We start from the raw sequence: 19,349 nt of genomic DNA, 5'->3' as shown, positions 1-19,349 counted from the left end.
GACTAACTAAGCAAATCAGCAAATGCATGAGCAAGCACTATAGCAAGTATGAATGCAAGCCTGAGTTTGTAATAAAGGTCTCTCATTGCACCTTACTGAGAGTCCGTGCCTCATTCACTACAGACATCTTTTCACTAGATCAGGTTGCTGAAAGCCATGTCCAACCTGACCTTGAATGTTTCCACAGATGGGGCATCCATAGTTTCTCTGGGCAACCTGTTCCAGTGCCTCACCACCCTAATTGTAAAAAATGTCTTCCTTATCTCCAATCTAAATCTACTCTCTTTCAGTTTAAATCTGTTGCTGCTTGTCAAGTCACTACAGGCTGTGGTAAGAAGTCTCTTTCCATCTTTCTCATAAGGCCCCTTTAAGTATTGAAAGGCCGCAAGGAGGTGTCCCTGGAGCCTTCTCTTCTCCAGACTAAACAATTCCAACACTCAGTCTTTCCTCAAAGGAGAGGTGTTTCACCTCTCTGATCATCTTTCTGGCCCTCCTCTGGACCCACTCTAACAGGTCCATGTCTCTGTTCTGCTGTGGACCTCAAAGCTGGATGCAGTACTCCCAGGTGGGGTCTCACCAGAGCAGAGGGGCAGAAGCGGCTCCCTTGGCCTGCTGACCATGCTCATTTTGATGCAGCCCAAGATATGATCGGCTTTCTGGGCTGCAAGTGCACATTGCTGGCTCATGTCCAATTTGTCACCCACCAGTATCCCCAAGTCCTTCTCTGCAGGGCTGCTCTCAATCCATTCGTCCCCCAGTCTGTACTGATCCCAGGGATTGCCCTCAGCCAGGTGCAGGACCTTCCACTTGGCCCTGTTGTACTTTGTGAGGTGAGGTTCATATTCACCCCTTTCTTAAACCTCTCAAGGTCCCTCTGGATGGCACTCCTTCCCTCAAGTATATCAATTACACCACTCAGCTTGGTGTCATCTGGAAAGTTGCTGAGGGTGCACTCAGTCCCGCTACCTATGTCATTAATAAGGATATTGAACAGTACTGGTCCCAGTATGGACCCATGAGGGACACCATTTGTTGCTGATCTCCATTTGGACATTGAGCCATTGACTGCAACTCTTTGGATGCGGCCATGCAGCCAATTCCTTATCCACTGAATAGTCCATCCACCAAACTCATATATCTCCAATTTAGTGATAAGAATGTTGTGTAGGACCATGTCAAAGGCCTTACATAAGTTGAGATGACATCAGTTGCTCATGATAAGGCCATTGGTGCAGTTTGTGTTTGTGTCACTGTTGCATGTTTCTGTCTCTGTGGCCAGCCATGCATATGTGTGTGTGTGCATATCTATATATCAGTATATGGGTGTTACATATGTGGGTGCCTATTGGGACTCCAGGTTAGCCTCACTACTAGCTGGATCTCAGGAAACAGAGCTGTAACTGCCTTATCTGTTATCACACTACCAGTTTCAGCAACCCCTGCACAAGAAAGGTTTTTAAGAAGGATTTTATCAAGCAGTAATCAGACATTTAAGCAGTGACAATATGAAAAAGATACATGCCTTAAACCTTGGGATACAGGCCACCTTGAAATGAAGACAGGTATGTAATTATTTGCTGGATATAAATGCTCAGTTGGATTACACATAGAATACTGAAATATTTGAAAGGAATTATACGTTTCAGAGGAAAGGACACTCTGTAGCTTTTGTGATGGACCTAAGAAACCTGGGGCACTTTTAAAAAATGTAAGTCTGTCCCTTGACAACTAAAGCATTCTGTACTCATCATGTTTGTCTGTAAATCATTGCTATTGGTTCATGCACCCCTTGGAACCAAGTTGTTGGATATGAGCTTTGTGCTTCTCAAAGAGAAAACTTTAAAGGAGAAAATGGAAAAAAAATGTTGTGTTTGCATTACTGAACCATGTGAATTGAAAGCCACTGGTTTTTAGAGCATGAAGGAGGACACGACAAAATGAGTGGAAAATCAAATGGTAGAAAACCACATTCAGGACCTTGGTATTTCCAAGTTAAGGACAAACTACACGGTAAGTGCACACATGAATCAGTAAGAGCTTGCCCACCACATCTGAGACTTGTTTTCAATATGATCAGATTTGAAATTCAGCATGTTACAGAGCAAGTAAATCCCTGAAGAGGGCTGGCAACTTCTTTTGGGGCCTGGAGGATCATTCACATTGACCATGTAGCTAGAGAAGGTTTACAGGACAGTCACATAATAAGCCTAGTAACTTTGGTCCCAAATTAGCAGTGTTTCAAAACCTAACACACAATGTAAAACGAAAGCAATCATCTATAGGACAGGTTTGATCCAATTGTCAGTGCCTTGACTGCACTAATGGCCTTGACCTTTCCCAACTGGGGTCTTCATCCACATACTCTGCCCATGGGCCAAAGTCTTCATTTCAGCTCAGGACTGGACCTGCCTGAGCTATGCTGTACCTGCAACTGTGTTCAACTCGGGCACAGCCATGCCTGGTCATGGGCCCTGTTGATCTGCACTCTGAGACACAGACTGGCTTCTCAGCTTGACCTTGGACCTTCCTCATCACCATGAACTTGCCTGATGATCTGAGGCAAGTTAGCAACAAGAATTGAACCCAACTACGACCTCAAGGTCTGCCCTGCTTGACTCTCTTGGGTACTGTGGGGCTGGACCCTGGCTGTTGAGGCCCCCACCCTGCCAGACATGTTATCACAGCTGGAGCAGCTGGCCCTCACTGTATCCTCATATCAACTCTACAGCTCATGACTCATAGGAGTAACCTCTCCAAAGGTGACACAGTTAGCTAAGATAACCACAATTTTTAGTTAGTAAGACTACACTAGAAGCAAGAAAGGTATCAGAACCTGACCAGATACCAAGAGAAACCTGCAGTACTGCATTGGGCAGTGACGTGAACAGAAAACAACGCAGCTGTGCACATCTTGCAAGCTGTTCAGAAAGACAGCTCTCAGATATCATCTCCTATCAGTGGTGGTATTTGATAAACAACAAAAGATGAATAATTTACACTAAGAGCCTTGGTTTTTCCATTAAGAGTTTTCAAAACAATCTGGTGTGGATGATATCACCTATCTCAAAATATCACCTACCTCAAAAGGTGTTCCTACATTTCACACTCCTTGCTGTCACTTGAGACCGTGAAACAAGAATATATACTTTTTCTTTGCTTTTGAAAACAAATCTAGTTGCTCTCTCTGTTCCCTCTATGTCAGTCTTATCCCATGAACTGATACTAATGCAGCCACTTCCTTCAGTAACTAACCATTGTTTCATTTCTTGTTCCAGAATAAACTGCTAGCACTAGTAAAATAAAAGGCAGTTTTGCCCCCATCTCCATGTGGTCTGTAGCTTGGTTCTTTCCTGTTTCATCAGAGACAGACAATATAGCTTTGACACATAGGCAAAGGTTTTTTCTTGTTTGCTAACACTGCTGGACTTTCTCACAATTTCTCACCTATCATTTAGATTTGGAAACACAAATAGTTTAAGGGAGATTATTCAAGTGACTGACAACTAATAACTTCCAAAACTTATTTTTCTTCTGAAAAGTATCCTCTCTGTTCAGATTTTCTGAGTAAGAAAGTCTCTCACATATATAGCACAAGCCTCTGAAAACGACAAAATCTCTTCAGACTTCCAACATGTCTCAAAGGAGTATAATCTTTCCATAATGAGTCTTTTAAGACTCTTCTGAAAGAATTTCTGGAAAACAACCCAGAGTTTATTTGAAGAACACAGTCCAAAAAGAGTTTTCTTAGCTAAAAAATATACACATTTAAATGAGAAATAACTTCTCGGGAAAGTTAAATTAACAATTCAAATTAAAGGAACCAGATAATGTATCTCCATTAGCCATATCTAGGAGTAAAGCAAACAGCTCCTCACTTTACTGATTGATCTCTCTGCACTTGAATTTTTAAATAATCCAACTTCTGCTTCTTTCAACATGTGACAGCATGCGAGGCTGGTTGCAGAAGCAGGCATAACCCAATCAACAGATTTAAATATTCCCTAATCACAACTATTATTTGCTGTAATCAATCTTATGTGATTTTTTTATGATACCTACAGGCATGCTCTTTTGTATTTCCTCACACTCCATAGCCTGCCTCACAAGTGCCTTCATTGAATTCAGTGGTACTAGTCACAGAGTAGGGTTGTGCTTGGATAAGAAGGCACCAGATTTTGGTTTGCTCTGGCTGGAGACCCGATTCCCCTCATAGGCCAGGAATGAGAATGAGTCCTGCATCCCTGTGCCCAGGTTTTCAGCAGATGCGTGCTGCTCCCTCGCAGGTTGCACGCTCACTGCCCGACGGCCGCGCCGTCCGGCTCCCTGTGCCCCGCACTGCCTACGAGCTCCAACCTCCCGGGGACCAGCAGGGGGCTGAGGCAGTACCGCCAGAGCAGAGATGGGGTGTTAGGTGCTTCTGTTGGTGTCACGGCAAAGCTGCTCTTGTCTGCATCTGCAATTCAGTCACTCTGTTACTATTCCCTGCTGTTAAAAATAAGTTGGCAGAAAACTCACTCTCACTTCCACAGTACTGCTCAGTTGACGCTCAGACATTGCTAAAATGATGTCTAAATACAAATATTTAATACTGTTCTTCACATTCCTTTGCACAGAAAGGCCTATGCCTCCTCTTCCCATCCACTTGAACTGTGACTATACCCATAAATGGTGAGAACTACTAAGATGAAGGCCATGCTACATCAAAATAGCCACCATAAAGTCTTGTGCTCATTACATGGGGATGCAACCACCACCACCATGCTATAGTGCCACCTCCATGTGTATAGAGACAAAAACGAGGATTCCAAAATTTGTCTCATCATCAGCTTCAAACACGTATGCATAGCTCTAGAAGAGCAGAGAGAAAAATAGCAATAAGCTTCAGATCCACAGGAACAACTGAGGGGATGGTATGTTATCCAGCCAAACTCCACTGGACACACAGAGCACAGTAACATTTTAACTGATATTGAATAAAGACTACACAGAGCTCAAAAGGGGAGGCAAGACAGTAGTAAGAATACCCAGGTGGTTTCCATTACAACTTGGCTTTTTACTAAACTTGGACTCAAATTCGTATGAGAATGGCCAGTCACTGATGTCTGAGTGAAATACAAAACTATTACAAATGGCTTACCCTTCTTTCTCTCAAGATCACCAAGGAGATTGAATCGAAGACAGACATGTATTTAAACACTTTCTTGACACTTTGCCTTACAGGTTTGTGGAATAACAACCTATTTATATCGAATCTACATTCTTTTCCTATCTCAGTGCTTTATGCGCAAAAAGTATGTACTTACCCAGGCAGAACTGAACGGAGAGGAGAAGCAACCACAATACTGAAGTAGAGAGATGTCCTCTTGTTGCCATTAAGATGACAGACAGATGATACTTCACTCTCTGTTAGGCACTGCCTACACCAAATTCTACATGGTCTTCTCTGTGTCTCACAAATGACTACAAAGTAGGAAATATATAGAATCACATGAACTATGTGAGGGAACCAATAGAAATATTGTTCACCTTTTTAGACATTATCAACAGATTAATCTCAAATCTGAAAGAAGCAAATCCTCCAATAAAATTTGAAAATTGTGCCTGTGACCTTATATGAAGGATGATTGTGCTTCTGATGTCATCATTGGTATTGTCTTGTTTTACTGTGGGGCCAGCTTTGGTGGTACCAGCCAAGCAGTATGCAAGATAGAGAGGAGAAATAATTCTCACCTGAACAAATGTGAAAGTGAAGAACATTGGTCATTTTATTAATAACTTCAGAAGAGAAAAAGGCCAAGAAAATCCCTAAATTTGTAGCTTATCCATCTCCTTGAGAGAAATTGTACTTTCACTATGAAATTAACAGAAGTGGTGTTTATCACTAGCAGTAGATCTGTGAGTGAAAAATGACACCCGCTTTGTCTTTAATGCAAGTTTTGCTCAGGGTTTCCTTATTTGGTCAAAACTTGAGATCTGTATGGGCAGAAGCTCTTGAAAGACCCTCTTCCATAGGATCCTCATTACAGGACTTCCTGTTTCCTCTGCTGAGTTTCTTTTTGTTTCACATTATGTTTGACCATGACTGGTAGTTCTGCCCACTTTCTCATTCACTCTAGAATCATGAATTCAGGGGAATAAAAGCTGCTGTTAATCAAACTCTGGCTACTTGACTCATTCTTGTCAACTGGAACAAGTTGCAGAGTGCTATCTTTTATACCGGTGTAAATACACAGTCCTCTTTATGACACTGGCACATATGCTCTTTTTGTCTGATGGCATCTATCTGGTGTTTATCCAGAATCCCAAGTTCAGTGACATCCAGGCTCTTAGGTTCTTAGTACACCAACAAACTCTGCAACCTCTTCCCCTTCTCACTGGGCTTTGTCTGCCTATTCAAGGTCTGTATAACCTTCCAGCAGTGTAACCTTGGGTTAGACTGCTGTGGAAAGATCTGCATGAGGAAGAGAACAGATAAGTCTGGACAGAGGCATCCCATTCTTTGCTCAGGAACTGCTCAGGAGCTCAGACATTTGCCTGTGGTCTCTGTTAGAGCTATATGGCAGCCAAGTTTGGGTCTGGCCATGAACTTTGCTGATACTGACTCTAATGTGCAGACTTGACTTTATGGCTTGATCTTGGACCTACCACCTTACTATGGTCCTGTCTGGATTGCCTGGACTGCTGACTTGACCTGGTTGCAGTCACCAGACCTATTCTGTTCTTCTCGTCCAGGTACTATGGGACTGTACCCTGTGGTGATGATCCTGCCTCATAACTGGCTTGCTGTCAACTTAATTTCCTGGCTGACCTTCCCTTGCAGACAAGCCTGCTTCTGCTCCCTGATACAGACCTCTGAGAAACAAAGTCACTGCCACTCCATTGGAAATCTGGTCAGGGTGAGGAAAAAAATGCTACAGATGTGTTAATGAGAGGTAGACAAGGTATCCATTATGTCTGTTCCAGTAACGAGGTTGAGTGATTTTACTTAGCACTCTTTTCCTTGCTAATCAGTGGTGATCAACAGGTCATGCAGTGACGTTAGTTGGAGGATTCATGCGGCAAGACCCCACAGCTGAGCAGTGTGTAGGGACAGCTTTCATACAGACTCACCTGAGACAGCAAGTACCATGGAGACACTGGGGCTTTCATCTCCTGGAGCAAAGAATGAAGGATGTGGTTAGAGGCTCATCTCATTTTTGAAGCAATCAGCTGAAATCTTATCTACAGTGCTAAGTAAAAGTTGGTCAGGGACTGATTCCTGGGTCCAATGTCAAGTGGCACAGACTGACTTGCACCCACACTGCATAGGATGAATTCCCTCTGTATCATACTTCTCTTGAAGTGGGCCAAAGCAAAGCTAGAGACTGAACCAGCACCTGAGCCGTGGGCAGAGGTTAAGTGCTTGAGATTGCTTGCTTATTGTGCAGTGTAGGAATACTCACAGGGTCCCTCCCATCTGTCTCTCCTGCAGCTGAAGAGCTCCCTGATCTTCTTGACACCTGCCAGTATTCATCTGCATGGCAGCATGGGGATCCCTCCCCATGCACATGAATATGAGGTATATAGAGTAGGAAGTCAGAAAGAAAAGCCCTGCCTTGCAGTCTGTAAAAAACTTTATTTCTAAGAGTTTTCAATACCTGGCAATACAGAACTGACTAGTGAGAGATCACTTAGGAAGCAGTTGTAGTGGAGATGGTTGATAAGACCCATTAGCAAGCTCTGTGCTGGATCACCTGGACCACACGGGAGCTTTTGCAGGATTCCAGGCATGCACACTGATGCATGGTAAGCAACAAAGGAGGCAGTACAGCCCCTTTGAGAGGATGGGAAAGATAACAAAGACAAGATTTGTTAGAGACCATCTTCTGAGAAACACAGGTGAAGCAGAGAAAGTAATAGAGGGATGGGAGAGAATGGGAGTGGCACAGGGCTGTGGTACTACTGTCCAGCAGGTAGACACAGGGAATCTATGGGCACAGGTGATCCAGGACACTGGCACATCTGCAGGTCACAAAAAGCTTGTTGTCTCCATTTTCACTGCTGGCAGGTTTGATCTCTGCATAACAAGAAGCCCTCCTGTCGCAAACTGCTTCAAGCTCTGCCTCGGATTTTTCAGGAGGACTAAAACAGGGATGTTGACACGCACTGTTTCTGAGGCTTCTGCTGCCAAAATCTTTGGTAGTGAGAGAGTAACAGAGATGCCATTTTCTTCCTCAGCTCTAGGCACATCAGTAGTAGACCTTGCTGAACCTTTCACACAGCAGACCCAGTGGCAACCTCAGCAGGAATTCAGAAAAGGAACTTTATCTCAAAAAGCACAGATGAGCTGCTAGGCCTGCCATTTGCAATTTCCTAACTATTGCTGCGGAGGAGCACTTAAATATTGCCATCCTTGCCATAGCCAAAGGGCAGAGCCCAGCAAATCTTTGTCTGCAGTCTGCCACTCTCCATGCAGCACAGCCAGACAGCATTCCAGTGCCTGTCCCCCTGCAGCTGCTTTTGCTGCCTTGTGGTTGCTTACCCCTGTCAGCCTCTCTATTATGCTAAAGACAGGCAGGTCTTTACCACTGTGGAACTGTTGCTCTGTAGTGTTGAAGAAGAGCTGCTGTACTCTCTGCTTACCAGACAGTGCCATCAGTAAGGTTTCTGGTAACCTTTCAAACTACCAGGCTTATCAGTAAAAACAAATTCTTAAATATTTGTCCTACAGTGCCATTAAATAGATTTAATCAGAATAGGAACCCTTTTGTACAGAAGGCTGTATGCCTTTCTAAAAGGCTCCACCATGTCTTAAGACCTTCAGTCCCATATGTCTGTGAAAGTGGGTGAGGAGGTGTGTGGGCATAGTGCAACAATAACAAGGAGGATAACTGTAAATACGCTCAAGCAACTGCAGCTGGGGTGTAGAAAAACATAAATCACAAGTAGAACCTCTGTGTTTATACAACAGGTCTGTGAAGAGAGTTGTAAAGGCAGCTTACCATACATCCTTGAGATTCCTGCAGGCAAAGATCAAAGCAGTCTGGTAAACTGTGCCTGCATGAATCCCTATATACAGGCCAAAATAAGCAGACTCGTTCATCTTCAACCAGTGCTGAATTCTGTAGCACCTGCGTCTCCGCTTGTGTGATCTCTCTCTGGGAACTTAAGTGCTGTTTCAGAGATCTCTGGAAGTGAGGTTACAAAAATAAATTTGCTTTTTACACTGCATTCATGGCCTCTAGATGTTCTTGTGATCTGCTTGCACTGGCTCACCCAGGAAGATAAACATACATACACACAAACACACGTCTTGTGGTTCAAAGTTAATAAAGGCTGCTTCAAAATCTGTTTTGGGCCTATATGTACATGTGCCTTTGAACTGCTGTTATCTTGAAACAATGCCTAGATGGAGCTAGAGATGGAGCTAATAGACTTAATGCTATGGTAAAAATAGAGGTGTCTGAAGGAAAACAAGCAGTTAGGAAGGAAACCACTTTCTTCCTTACTTGGGCTGTGCTCAAGAGATTTTGAGTTTCAGAGAAATGAGATGTATCCTGTGGTTAAGTTAAACCTGAGCCTTAAGAAGGAGCAACCTCTACCTCAAGCCAACAATTGTTTAAACAAACATCTGAAATGAAGTCATCTGGAGTGACATTTACCTTTGTGAATCTTTATGAATGTATTTTTCAAAAACTTCCGAAAGTTAGTCATACATTTTGTTACTTTCTTGTGGGGCCAAATGCTTTTGGAGAAGCAGCAGTCAGAAATTTCTGAACAAAAGTGTAACTTGAGGAAAGTGTACTTTAAAAAAATAGATGTATTTGACAAAATTTGGTTTTAGAGAGGGCTCAAGTGCAGGCTAATATGATTTATATTGTAAGAAAAGTTAAAATGTCATTCAGTTTCAGAATAAACTATATTTTGATCTTATGATCCATTGAATGTCTCTATCCCTAAGAGTTAAACAAATTGAAAGTAAAGTTTTAGTTACTTCTTCAAATTATGGTCTAAGGTAAATGTTTTTGGTGCACTTTCTCTGAGATACTTCGATTTATACATGGAAACTTTGGTGTTTTATTTTATGGCCATTCCTGGGAAGAAACCACCTGGTCCCAAACAGCTGATCCTGGAGAGAGAGAGAAAAAGACTGAAAAAAGCAGAAAGGCCCAGAGGCCAACTGCAAAATGGTGGAACGGCAAACAGCTGAACTAAAGGAACTCTCAAATGGAACTCAAAAAGAATGGAGCAGAACAGAGCAGAACTGGAATGGGTGTCCTGAGCCGGAAAACCTGACTGTCATTAAATATGAAGCATGAAGCTTACGGCATGGAATATTCTCATTGATCAGCCTGGAGGTCAGTCAAGGTCAGGCCCATCTCTGCCCCCTTCCTAGCTGCCTCATATCTGCAAATAGAAAGCTCAGAAAGACCTTGGTCTCCCAGACAATAACTAAGATAAGAGTAAGCTCTTACATTCACTCTATTCCAACTCAAAACTGCTGGAAAGTTACTTGAAGAAAAAGTTCTGTCCTGGGGTGTTATCTTAGTATTCTTGAACTAAATCCAACCAATGACCATGCTAGCTACAAAACAGAAGAGTTTCTAACTGCAGGAAGAAAATTAACTCACTTTCAGTCAAACCAGCACATCTCACTTTATATACCTATATTTGTATTTTATATACCTATATTTGTATTTTATATCTGACACCTAAACTGCTCCCTGAATTGCAATTATCACTTCTGAGTTTATGAGAAGTACTTACCATGGCATCTTCTAAATTAAGAAACAAAATGGATGTCCTCATACTAGGACCTCAGGTTAGCTCCTTATCTTTATCCAATATATTATAATGATTGTGGCAAAGAGGATTATCGCTTTTTTCTTATGTGTGTGGAGATTTAAAAACATTATAATTATTATTACATGGTTGTTCTGAGTGTCCCTGATATGAACAGGGAAAATGAAAACGAAAATTATTTTACCAAAGGACTTCACTGGTCCGTTTTGCTCTACTCTCCTGAAAAAATGCAAAATTCACTGGAGCAATTTAAGATCTGGAAATATACAGCATTAAATACAGGAGAAATGGCACAGGTGTTAATACAGTAAGAGTCTTGCTCCAGTATTGAATACTTTTAAAATTCTGTTGTACTTGTTAAAATGAGTGAATTGAAACTCTTTTCACATGCAAGAAGAAAAACTTTCAGGGTCTTCTATATAAGTGGACATGTTTAGGTGTAGTGAAAAGGTTTGAGAAGGATGTTTAATATATAGGATAGAACACTGAAGAAAAAACACAGAGAATTTTTAGAAATGAAGTCATACAAATTGCTGTCAGTTGTACAGTAGAAGGTGTGGGCAGTAATCAAGGGAGGAATTTTGAATTTTTTCAAATTTTTTAAATGTAATTTAAATTTACAAATGCTTTAATGTAACCTATTATTGCCTAGGGCAGTGACCAAACTTTTTTGAACGTGCACCTCTATGAATAAAAAAATTTCGAGCATGCACCCCTGATATATGTATATTTATTTATTTATAAATTCTATGGATGTACCCTTGTATATATAATGTACATGTACTTACAGGGTGTTTCAAAAAGATGGAGCCAAACTTCATGCAAATTGCTTTGAAATTGGGTCCATCTTTTTGAAACACTCAGTATTATATACATTACAAAGCGAACACAAAAATATAAAGTTAAAAAGGATTAAAGAAGAAATAAAATAATTTTTATTTTATTAATGGTACGAACCCTTTTTTTTTGTTCTCTTGTTAATAATTATTTTTAGTGAGAGCAATCTGATTGGATATGCCTCCTCATTTTTAAAAATCTTGGTGTAACATTTTGTGATACAGTGATTCTCGTTCTATGATCAGTTTATTTTGATACTTGGTCTTAATGACTGTCATAGCTGGAAAAGATACCTCACAAAGACAGATAAATCCAAATGGAAGAAGTATATTGTTGGCTGTGCTTGCGAAATTATGTTACTTATTTTTCAATCCCATCCACCACTTCTGCAAAGGGTTTTGTTGGAATTCAGTTAGTAAATTTCCATCTCCCCTGATGTCAATCAGTTGTTCTTGCAAACTAACTAGAGTGTTGCACTTTCGTATCTTTAACAAAATCCACCAAAACTCTTTTTTTGGAAGCGTTTTAAGCAGGTTAGAAAGTTCTGTTTCCAAATTTTGTGAGTGTACATGTATGAGAGGTTTTGTAGAGCACATACATAATTTTCAGGAAGAAAAATCACAAAAATCTCCACAGCAAAAAATTATTTTGAAAAGCAGTTATTTTGAGAAGTTAGAACATCACTTTCACCTTGAGGGGACACTTTAAGTATGTTTATTTTTTTGAAAATAGCTGCTATATAACCTACTACTGACAGATGCTTGTCATCACAGAAAGGTCAATAAAATCAGAACGCTTGTCTTTTTATAAAAGAAAAATGTGTAGCTGCTCTTTAAATTCAACAACTATTTAAGCCCATTGCCATGACATAACCAGCAAATGTCTGTGTGATACCGTATTGGGTTTATGTGGCAAGGTTTTGGTAGATGGAAAGGCTGCATGGGTGGCTTCTTTGAGAAGAGACCAGGTGCTGCCCCCATTTTGCACAAAGACAGTTCCAACTGCCTCCAAAACAGACCCACCACAGGCCAAAGCCATGCCAATCAGCAACGCTGGTGATGCCTCTGTGATAACACACTTAGGAAAGGGTAAAAAAACACTGCATAGCAGCTGTGAGAGAGAGAGGAGTGAGAAAATGTGAAAGAAACGGCTATGCAGGCACCAAGGTCAGTGAAGAAAGAGGGGAGGAGGTGCTCCTGGCAGGAGAGCAGAGATTTCCCTGCAGACCCAGGAGAAGACCATGGTGATGTAGGTTGTCTCCCCGCCACCCATAAAAGAACACACTGGGGCAGGTATGCACACTGCAGCCCATGGAGAGCACACGCCACAGCAAGTGGATGTGTCCTGAAGGAAGCTGCAGGGTGTGGGTGTCTCACACTGGAGCAGGCTCCTGGCTGGAGCTGGTGGAGAGGAGCCCACGCTGGAGCATGTTTTCTGGCAGGAACTGTGGCCCATGGGGGACCTGCACTGAAGCAGTCTGTTGCTGGAGGACTGCGCCCTGTGGAGAGGACCCATGCTGGAGGAGTTAATGAAGGACTGTAATCCATGGGAGGGACCCCTACACTGGAGCAAGGGAATGGTGTGAGCAAGAAGGAGAGGCAGAGATGAAGTGCTATGAACTGACTGCAATTCCCGCCCCCCACCACCCTGCACTGCTCAGGAGGTAGAAAAGTCATGAATGAAGAGGAGGGGTGGGAGGAAAAGGGTTTCATTTTGTTCTTTTTTTTTTTTTCCTCTTTTTTTCCCTCACTGTTCTTTTTCTCACTCTGTTATTAATTGGCAATAAGTTAAATTTCTTTCCCCAAGGTGAGTCTGTTTTGCCTGTGATGGCAATTGCTAAGTGATCTCCCTGTCTCAAACCATGAACTTTTTCATTGTGTTTTCTCCCTCTGTACTGGGGAGGAGGGGGAGTATAGAGTGTCTTGGTGTGCACCACAGGTACAAAAGCTTTTCATGGTCAGGCCCCATCTCATGATGAAGTATTTTAAAGATTCTACTGTTCCAAGGTCTTGTTTTTATGAATTTAATCAAATCGATGGCATCCTGTAGCACATTGTGCATGTGCGGTTGCCATTTCTTTCCTGCAACATATTTTCTACGAACAACGCAATGAATGAATTTCAGGTGTGATGCTACCTATGTAACCTAACCAAGCAATCCTTTTTCTAGTAAAAGCAGCCGCTCCACTGGTTGTTAAACTTCTACAGCATTTCCATAAAATATTTTTATTAAAGAAGTATTTTACTGTTGAGAATATAGCTTCTCTGCTAGTTCTTTCCTTCAGTGGCCCACAGAAAGTATGTATTTGAAGAAACTGAAACAGAATTGAAACAGAATCTAGCAAATACCATAAAATGAGACATGTTAGAAACATCTGTATTTTCATCCAGCTGCACAGCAAGCATCTCACACTGTGAAATTTGTACTGGTACTTGTTTCTTCCAATCGACAGCAATATTTTCTATGCATCTTCCAACAGTGTTTGCTGACAAAGGAATGCATTTTAGTTTGCCACCATATTGCTTTCTGTGTACTGTTTCACCAATTTTTACTGTGGCAGGAAGAAAAAGTGTTTTACCTGTGGTATGTGTCTTTTTGTCTTTTGCTATGAAGCGAGAAACCTCAAAGGAGGCTTCTAAACATTTATGATTAAGTTCAGTGTAATTTTGTAAAGTACTGGATTGAATATCACATAGCTTGAAACATCACTGAAAAAACTGTAGAGGTTTGTATTAATGTTCTAGATGGTTAGGTTTTAGATGTCTTGCTGATTCTGATGGCTTCATAGTGTCATTAGCTAACTTCAAGGCACGTTATATAGGGTGAGGTACTTTCTTTGTGTGTTGATCTGCATGGCCAGCTGTGTACTTAAGTATTTTGACCGCATATGCTTGTGTGTTTCTGTATATGGCTGAGAAGTATGTGCTCAGCCTCACTACCAGCTGAATCTCAGGAAACGAGAGCCACAGCATCCATGCACAATCAGGAGAACGGATTCATCAACCTGTAGCAGTACAATCCTCACATTAGAGACTCTAATTAAGAAGAATAGCAAGTACAGAGACTGCTTTAGACAAGTATCATAAATACCATCTGTGCTGGTGATGTTTCAATGGGATAGATTAATTCTACATTTAATGAAATTAGGTAACAATGTACTAGTGTCTGTTAGTAGTTATTAACATATACAGTACCCTCCTAATGGTACAAGTTGTTTGTGCAATTAGAGAACTGGACACAGATCATGTCAGTAAATAGCTTACAAAAATTATTCTTAAATTAGTTTTAGTAGACTGTTAGTATGTTACAATTCATCCCATATGTAACAATTAAACTACAAAACTTGCAGTTGTTTCATGCAACTTTCTATTGTCCTGGTGATCCATTCCAGGGAATGATCTTTGTTTCCATGGCTAAAAGACCTGGAGTAACTCACATGCATATACTCACTGCACAACTCAGAAGCCAGGCCAAGCCTACCCTGTGTGGCAATAGACAACCTGACTGTTACTGCTGCCATTTTAGCTGCTGTTTTTGATTTTACTGCTGCTGTACTCTCAATTATGCTCATGCTCAGGTATTATCTAGAAAGTACTGGACTGATCTCTTTCTCCAGGAAGTGGCAAAATGAGGTGCTGAAGGGTAGATAATTTCTTCACACTGCAGAAAATGACCCTCCAGTTCCTGTGTGTTGTGCACTTCGGTGAACGAGCAGGAAGTACCAAATTTTGACATAAAGAAGGTCACCTTCAAGGTTCTATGCAGTGAACTATTGCCTGTCACCAACGGGCACCATATCATATTCTGGCTCTTTATAGCAAGGCTACTATGAGTACACTGATTTTAAAAGCTACTCAACGTGAGAAAGGCCAGAGTGTCAGAGAATGGAATTTCACACTGTTTTGATTTATCAGCAATTTAGGAATTATTAAGGAAGATCACAAGTTTAATATATTATTTTAATAACGCTCAATCAACAGGTGACAAGTGATTCAAATAAGTGATTTAAAATGATAATTTTTTTATAACCAATAAGGTGACCTAATTAAATATGCAATGACAGGAGAGTCACACTGTACTTACAAAAGAGATAAATTGGATAATATACACATAAGCACACATGTGGAGATAAAACACATACATACGAGATTATAATAAAAAACACACTAAATCACACACACTAATGCACATTAATTCATTAATTTGAATATAGTTGCACACACGAAACTGTAGCTTTGAGCATATATATGTAGAATACATGTAGAGGTACACCTGTAGTTAAAATTTCCCTCTCAAGTTCAGCAAATTACTCACTTTTAGTGCAGCATTCTCAATGACCACTTGGTGAATCTTGAGAAACCTATCTTCACCAGCAGACTACACCGAGTTATGCCTTTGGATCTCCACAGAAGCGTCAGGAGATTATTATTGAGTTTTTGCGAAGTCAGCCCTGACAGATGTCTAGTCAGGGGGACACGCTGATCACAGCCCATTCCAGGATTGCTCAAAGGGTCTTACTTTGGGATTGCTGTTTATAGAGTCATGAGTTCACTGACTTTATTCAGTAAATTTTCCACTTGGATCACACTTTGGATTAAATGATTTCTTATGCTTTCCACCATTTATCTATGTCCAGAACTTTTCAGATCATATAATTCTGTACCATCCTGCTCGAGCTCCAGTCCAGGTAACAGGGGAGCCATGGGTGCATTGGACTGTCAGCATTTACTGGTTGTTGCTACCCCTTTCAAGCAGAAGGGGTGCCTTTTCCTGTTCAGCAGGAGTTTTGAGACTACGGAGGGGATGTCTCAGTGCTTTGTCTCACTGCACTTGCATCATGGGAATTGTTTCTCCCCGACATGACCTGTTTGCCCCTGATATCCAAATACTCAAGTGGCCTGGGGAGTGTTGCGATCACCACACAGAGGGAAAATTATGAATGAAGCATAGACTACAATGGCCATGTCTGTCAAGGAGCAGCAGGAGGAGCTGTTCCATAAGGGAAGGTGAGCCGGTAAGCTAACATCACCACAAGGCAGGCAGGGACTGTACAGGCACTGTCAGTGTCAGGCATTGTGGTGGATGCAATTGACGCCCTCCCCACCTCCCCTCCATCCCCCATCAACTAGCAGCAGTTTGGTCCAGGCTCCAGAGGAGGTAAGGGCCTGAGCTGTAGCCAGGCCAAGAACTCCTTCTAGGAGACCCACAAAGAAGCAGAACACCACACTGAACACCTGTAACTTGTGGGTGCAGGGAGTCTCATGTATACTTTTCCTACTATATGCAATTTGACTATAAGTCAACCACTTTGTTCTATAAATACAACAACCTGGCTGAGCTCACTTTGAGCTCTCCCTACTAAATAAGTGGGCTGTATGGCAATGGTTTTACTACTCAGAGGTCAGTGGATGAGCCCAATTCAAGTCCAATATTAATCATTTAGTTGTAGATGCACACTAAATATAATGAATTATTTAGAGATATAAGGTTCTATGATTTTTAATACACTCTTTGCTTCATGTTACTTGATAAGCTGGATATGCTAAAATCTTAAGCTGTAAAATTCTGCTCATATTTACTAAAAAGCACCTACAAACTACACTGAACACTTGCAAGATAAGGTCTAGTTTGCACTTAGCTGGGAAAAATGGAACTGACTGGGAAAAACAATGATCCAAGGCTGACATGGAGACATTACAGACATCTGCAAAACAGAGCCTATTTTGCACTTCAGTGAGAAGAAAGGATTTATTTAGACAAAACAGTACCTGTAAGGCTATGGACAATAAACAATGTCTACAGCTGAACAAAACAAAGGCCCACATGGAATCAGAGAAAAAGATCCAATGCGAAGCAAGAAGATCCCAAAGTCAAATATTGCTATTGGACTGAATCATGGTATGAACGGTCTGTAAAGACATAAAAGTCTATGGTATCCTATGCTCGGGTTGGACCCCTGCGCAGGTACTCAGCTGGAGCCAGCCCTCATGCTATTCTACTCCATTAAATTCTTTTTCTGATAATTTTGTTTCCTGAAAGTGTGCTCTGCATATGGTTATCAGGCCTTGCCTGAAAGTTTGCCTCTGGAGCTCTAACACATAGACTCCAGAGCAAACAGTTATCAGGGAAAGAAGGATCATGAAAGTTTGTACCGCAATGGATACAGGTCTTGCCTGAAAGTTTGCCTCTGGAACTCCAAGACACAGACTCCGGAGTGAATGGTTATCAGGCAGGGAAGATGCCTGAAAGTTTGCTTTGTGAATGGGTACAGGCACCTGGAGAGAAGGTAAGCAGCATTTGGCTTGGCATATTTCCCCCATGCAGTAAATAATAGAGTGAACCTGCCACCGAACTCTTTTCAGCCACACTTCTTTTTGAGAAATCTAAACATTGTTCTGCAGTAAGCAGAACCCTAAATTACTTCCCCACAACAGGCATGCAGTCCCACAGCATATGAGCAAAGATAGATAAACTCTTTGATGGTAACTAGGGTCAGCCAGCAGTCCAGTGACTGCCAGACAAGTCTATAGTGATATGGCATGTCCAAGAATAAGCCAGGAATTCAGGTGCAGGTCAGGATCAGTATCCAGATCAGCTAAGCACGTGTAACGGCAGGTAGAGCTAACAGCAGAGCTCAGGTAGAAACCAAGGATGAGCGTCCAGCTTAGAAGCAGCTCCTGAAAACAGTGGGGCCAAGCCCCACTGAGCCTTCTCACAGCAATTTGGTTTAAGGTCAGCCAGCTGCACTGTGAAAGTTGGTTCTGAATCTAGGCAGCCAAAACTCCACAAGTGGAGGAGAAGGAATACACACAAGGTCCTGACAATATGCACTATGGTAGTACTTCAGTCCATCAAAGAGTCTATCCCAGTACTATCTTTCTACCATCTGGTGGTAAAGTGACTAATATAATTGCTATTCAACACAAGTAAGAATCAACTATCACAGTAGATGGACAGTTAAGTATATAAGGTAGTTCAGTAAATGTATAGAGAATAAGTATACAGTATACGGTATTCCAGGCTGTTTTAACAGGAGCATAGCCAGTAGATTAAGGGAAGTTATTATCTCCCTCAGCACTTTTCAAGACAGTATCTGAATAGGGCATCCAATATTCAGGGGCAATTTTATTTTTCTAGTGACTGGAGACTATTAAATCTGCAGATAACACCAGGCTTGGACTGGCCACGCAGATTCAGAATTCAACATCATCTTGACAAACTGGAGATGCAGGGTGAAAAAATATGGACAAATGTTTTTAGATAGGAATAAACATATGTATAAATACTGGATGGAGAAGAAGCTGTCAGCAGAACTGCAAAGATGGATCTGGTGGGTAGAGCAGATTGTGAGGACAATTGTAAAAAAAGACAAATGGCATGCTTGGATACATAAACAGCAATTTTTGTTTGCTGTACAAATTAAGGCATTGCACTGCTATATGTAGCTCTGTTAAGGCTGCATTGCAGAACTGCAAAAAATTTTAAAGAATGCAAAAATTGAAAGTACCAGCCTTGTTTAGTTTAGAGAGAAGAAATTTGCAAAAGGGCTTACACATAGAAAAAATAACTCTGAAATACAGACTTAAACTTTTCTCCATGTACATTATGGGGAGGGCAAGCAATGGTAGTGTGATAAATACAAGGAATTTGTTCATTAAAGTCCCTTCGTTGAAATGTTTTGTTATTTGTTGTACTTGATGAGCAGTTTGGAAAGTTGTTTTAAACTAAGG

The 19,349-nt window shown here is 41.4% G+C and overlaps 1 protein-coding gene across 1 annotated transcript in view; it reads right to left on the bottom strand.

Moving 5' to 3' along the window:
- Nucleotides 1–5,374, bottom strand: part of LOC135989826 (antigen WC1.1-like) — a 34,752-nt gene extending 29,378 nt beyond the window's left edge. Inside the window, exon 1 of the mRNA XM_065636925.1 lies at nt 5,304–5,374. Within this exon, the coding sequence (XP_065492997.1) occupies nt 5,304–5,373 (70 nt within the window). The 5' untranslated portion in view covers nt 5,374. The remainder of the gene's footprint in view (nt 1–5,303) is intronic.
- Between the last annotated feature and the right edge of the window lie 13,975 nt (nt 5,375–19,349).

This window comes from Caloenas nicobarica, chromosome 1 (genome assembly GCF_036013445.1).
Source record: "Caloenas nicobarica isolate bCalNic1 chromosome 1, bCalNic1.hap1, whole genome shotgun sequence".
NCBI classification, from domain to species: Eukaryota; Metazoa; Chordata; class Aves; order Columbiformes; family Columbidae; genus Caloenas; species Caloenas nicobarica.
The sequence above is the reverse complement of the archived record's forward strand: the minus strand, read 5'-3'. Positions and strand labels throughout refer to the sequence as shown.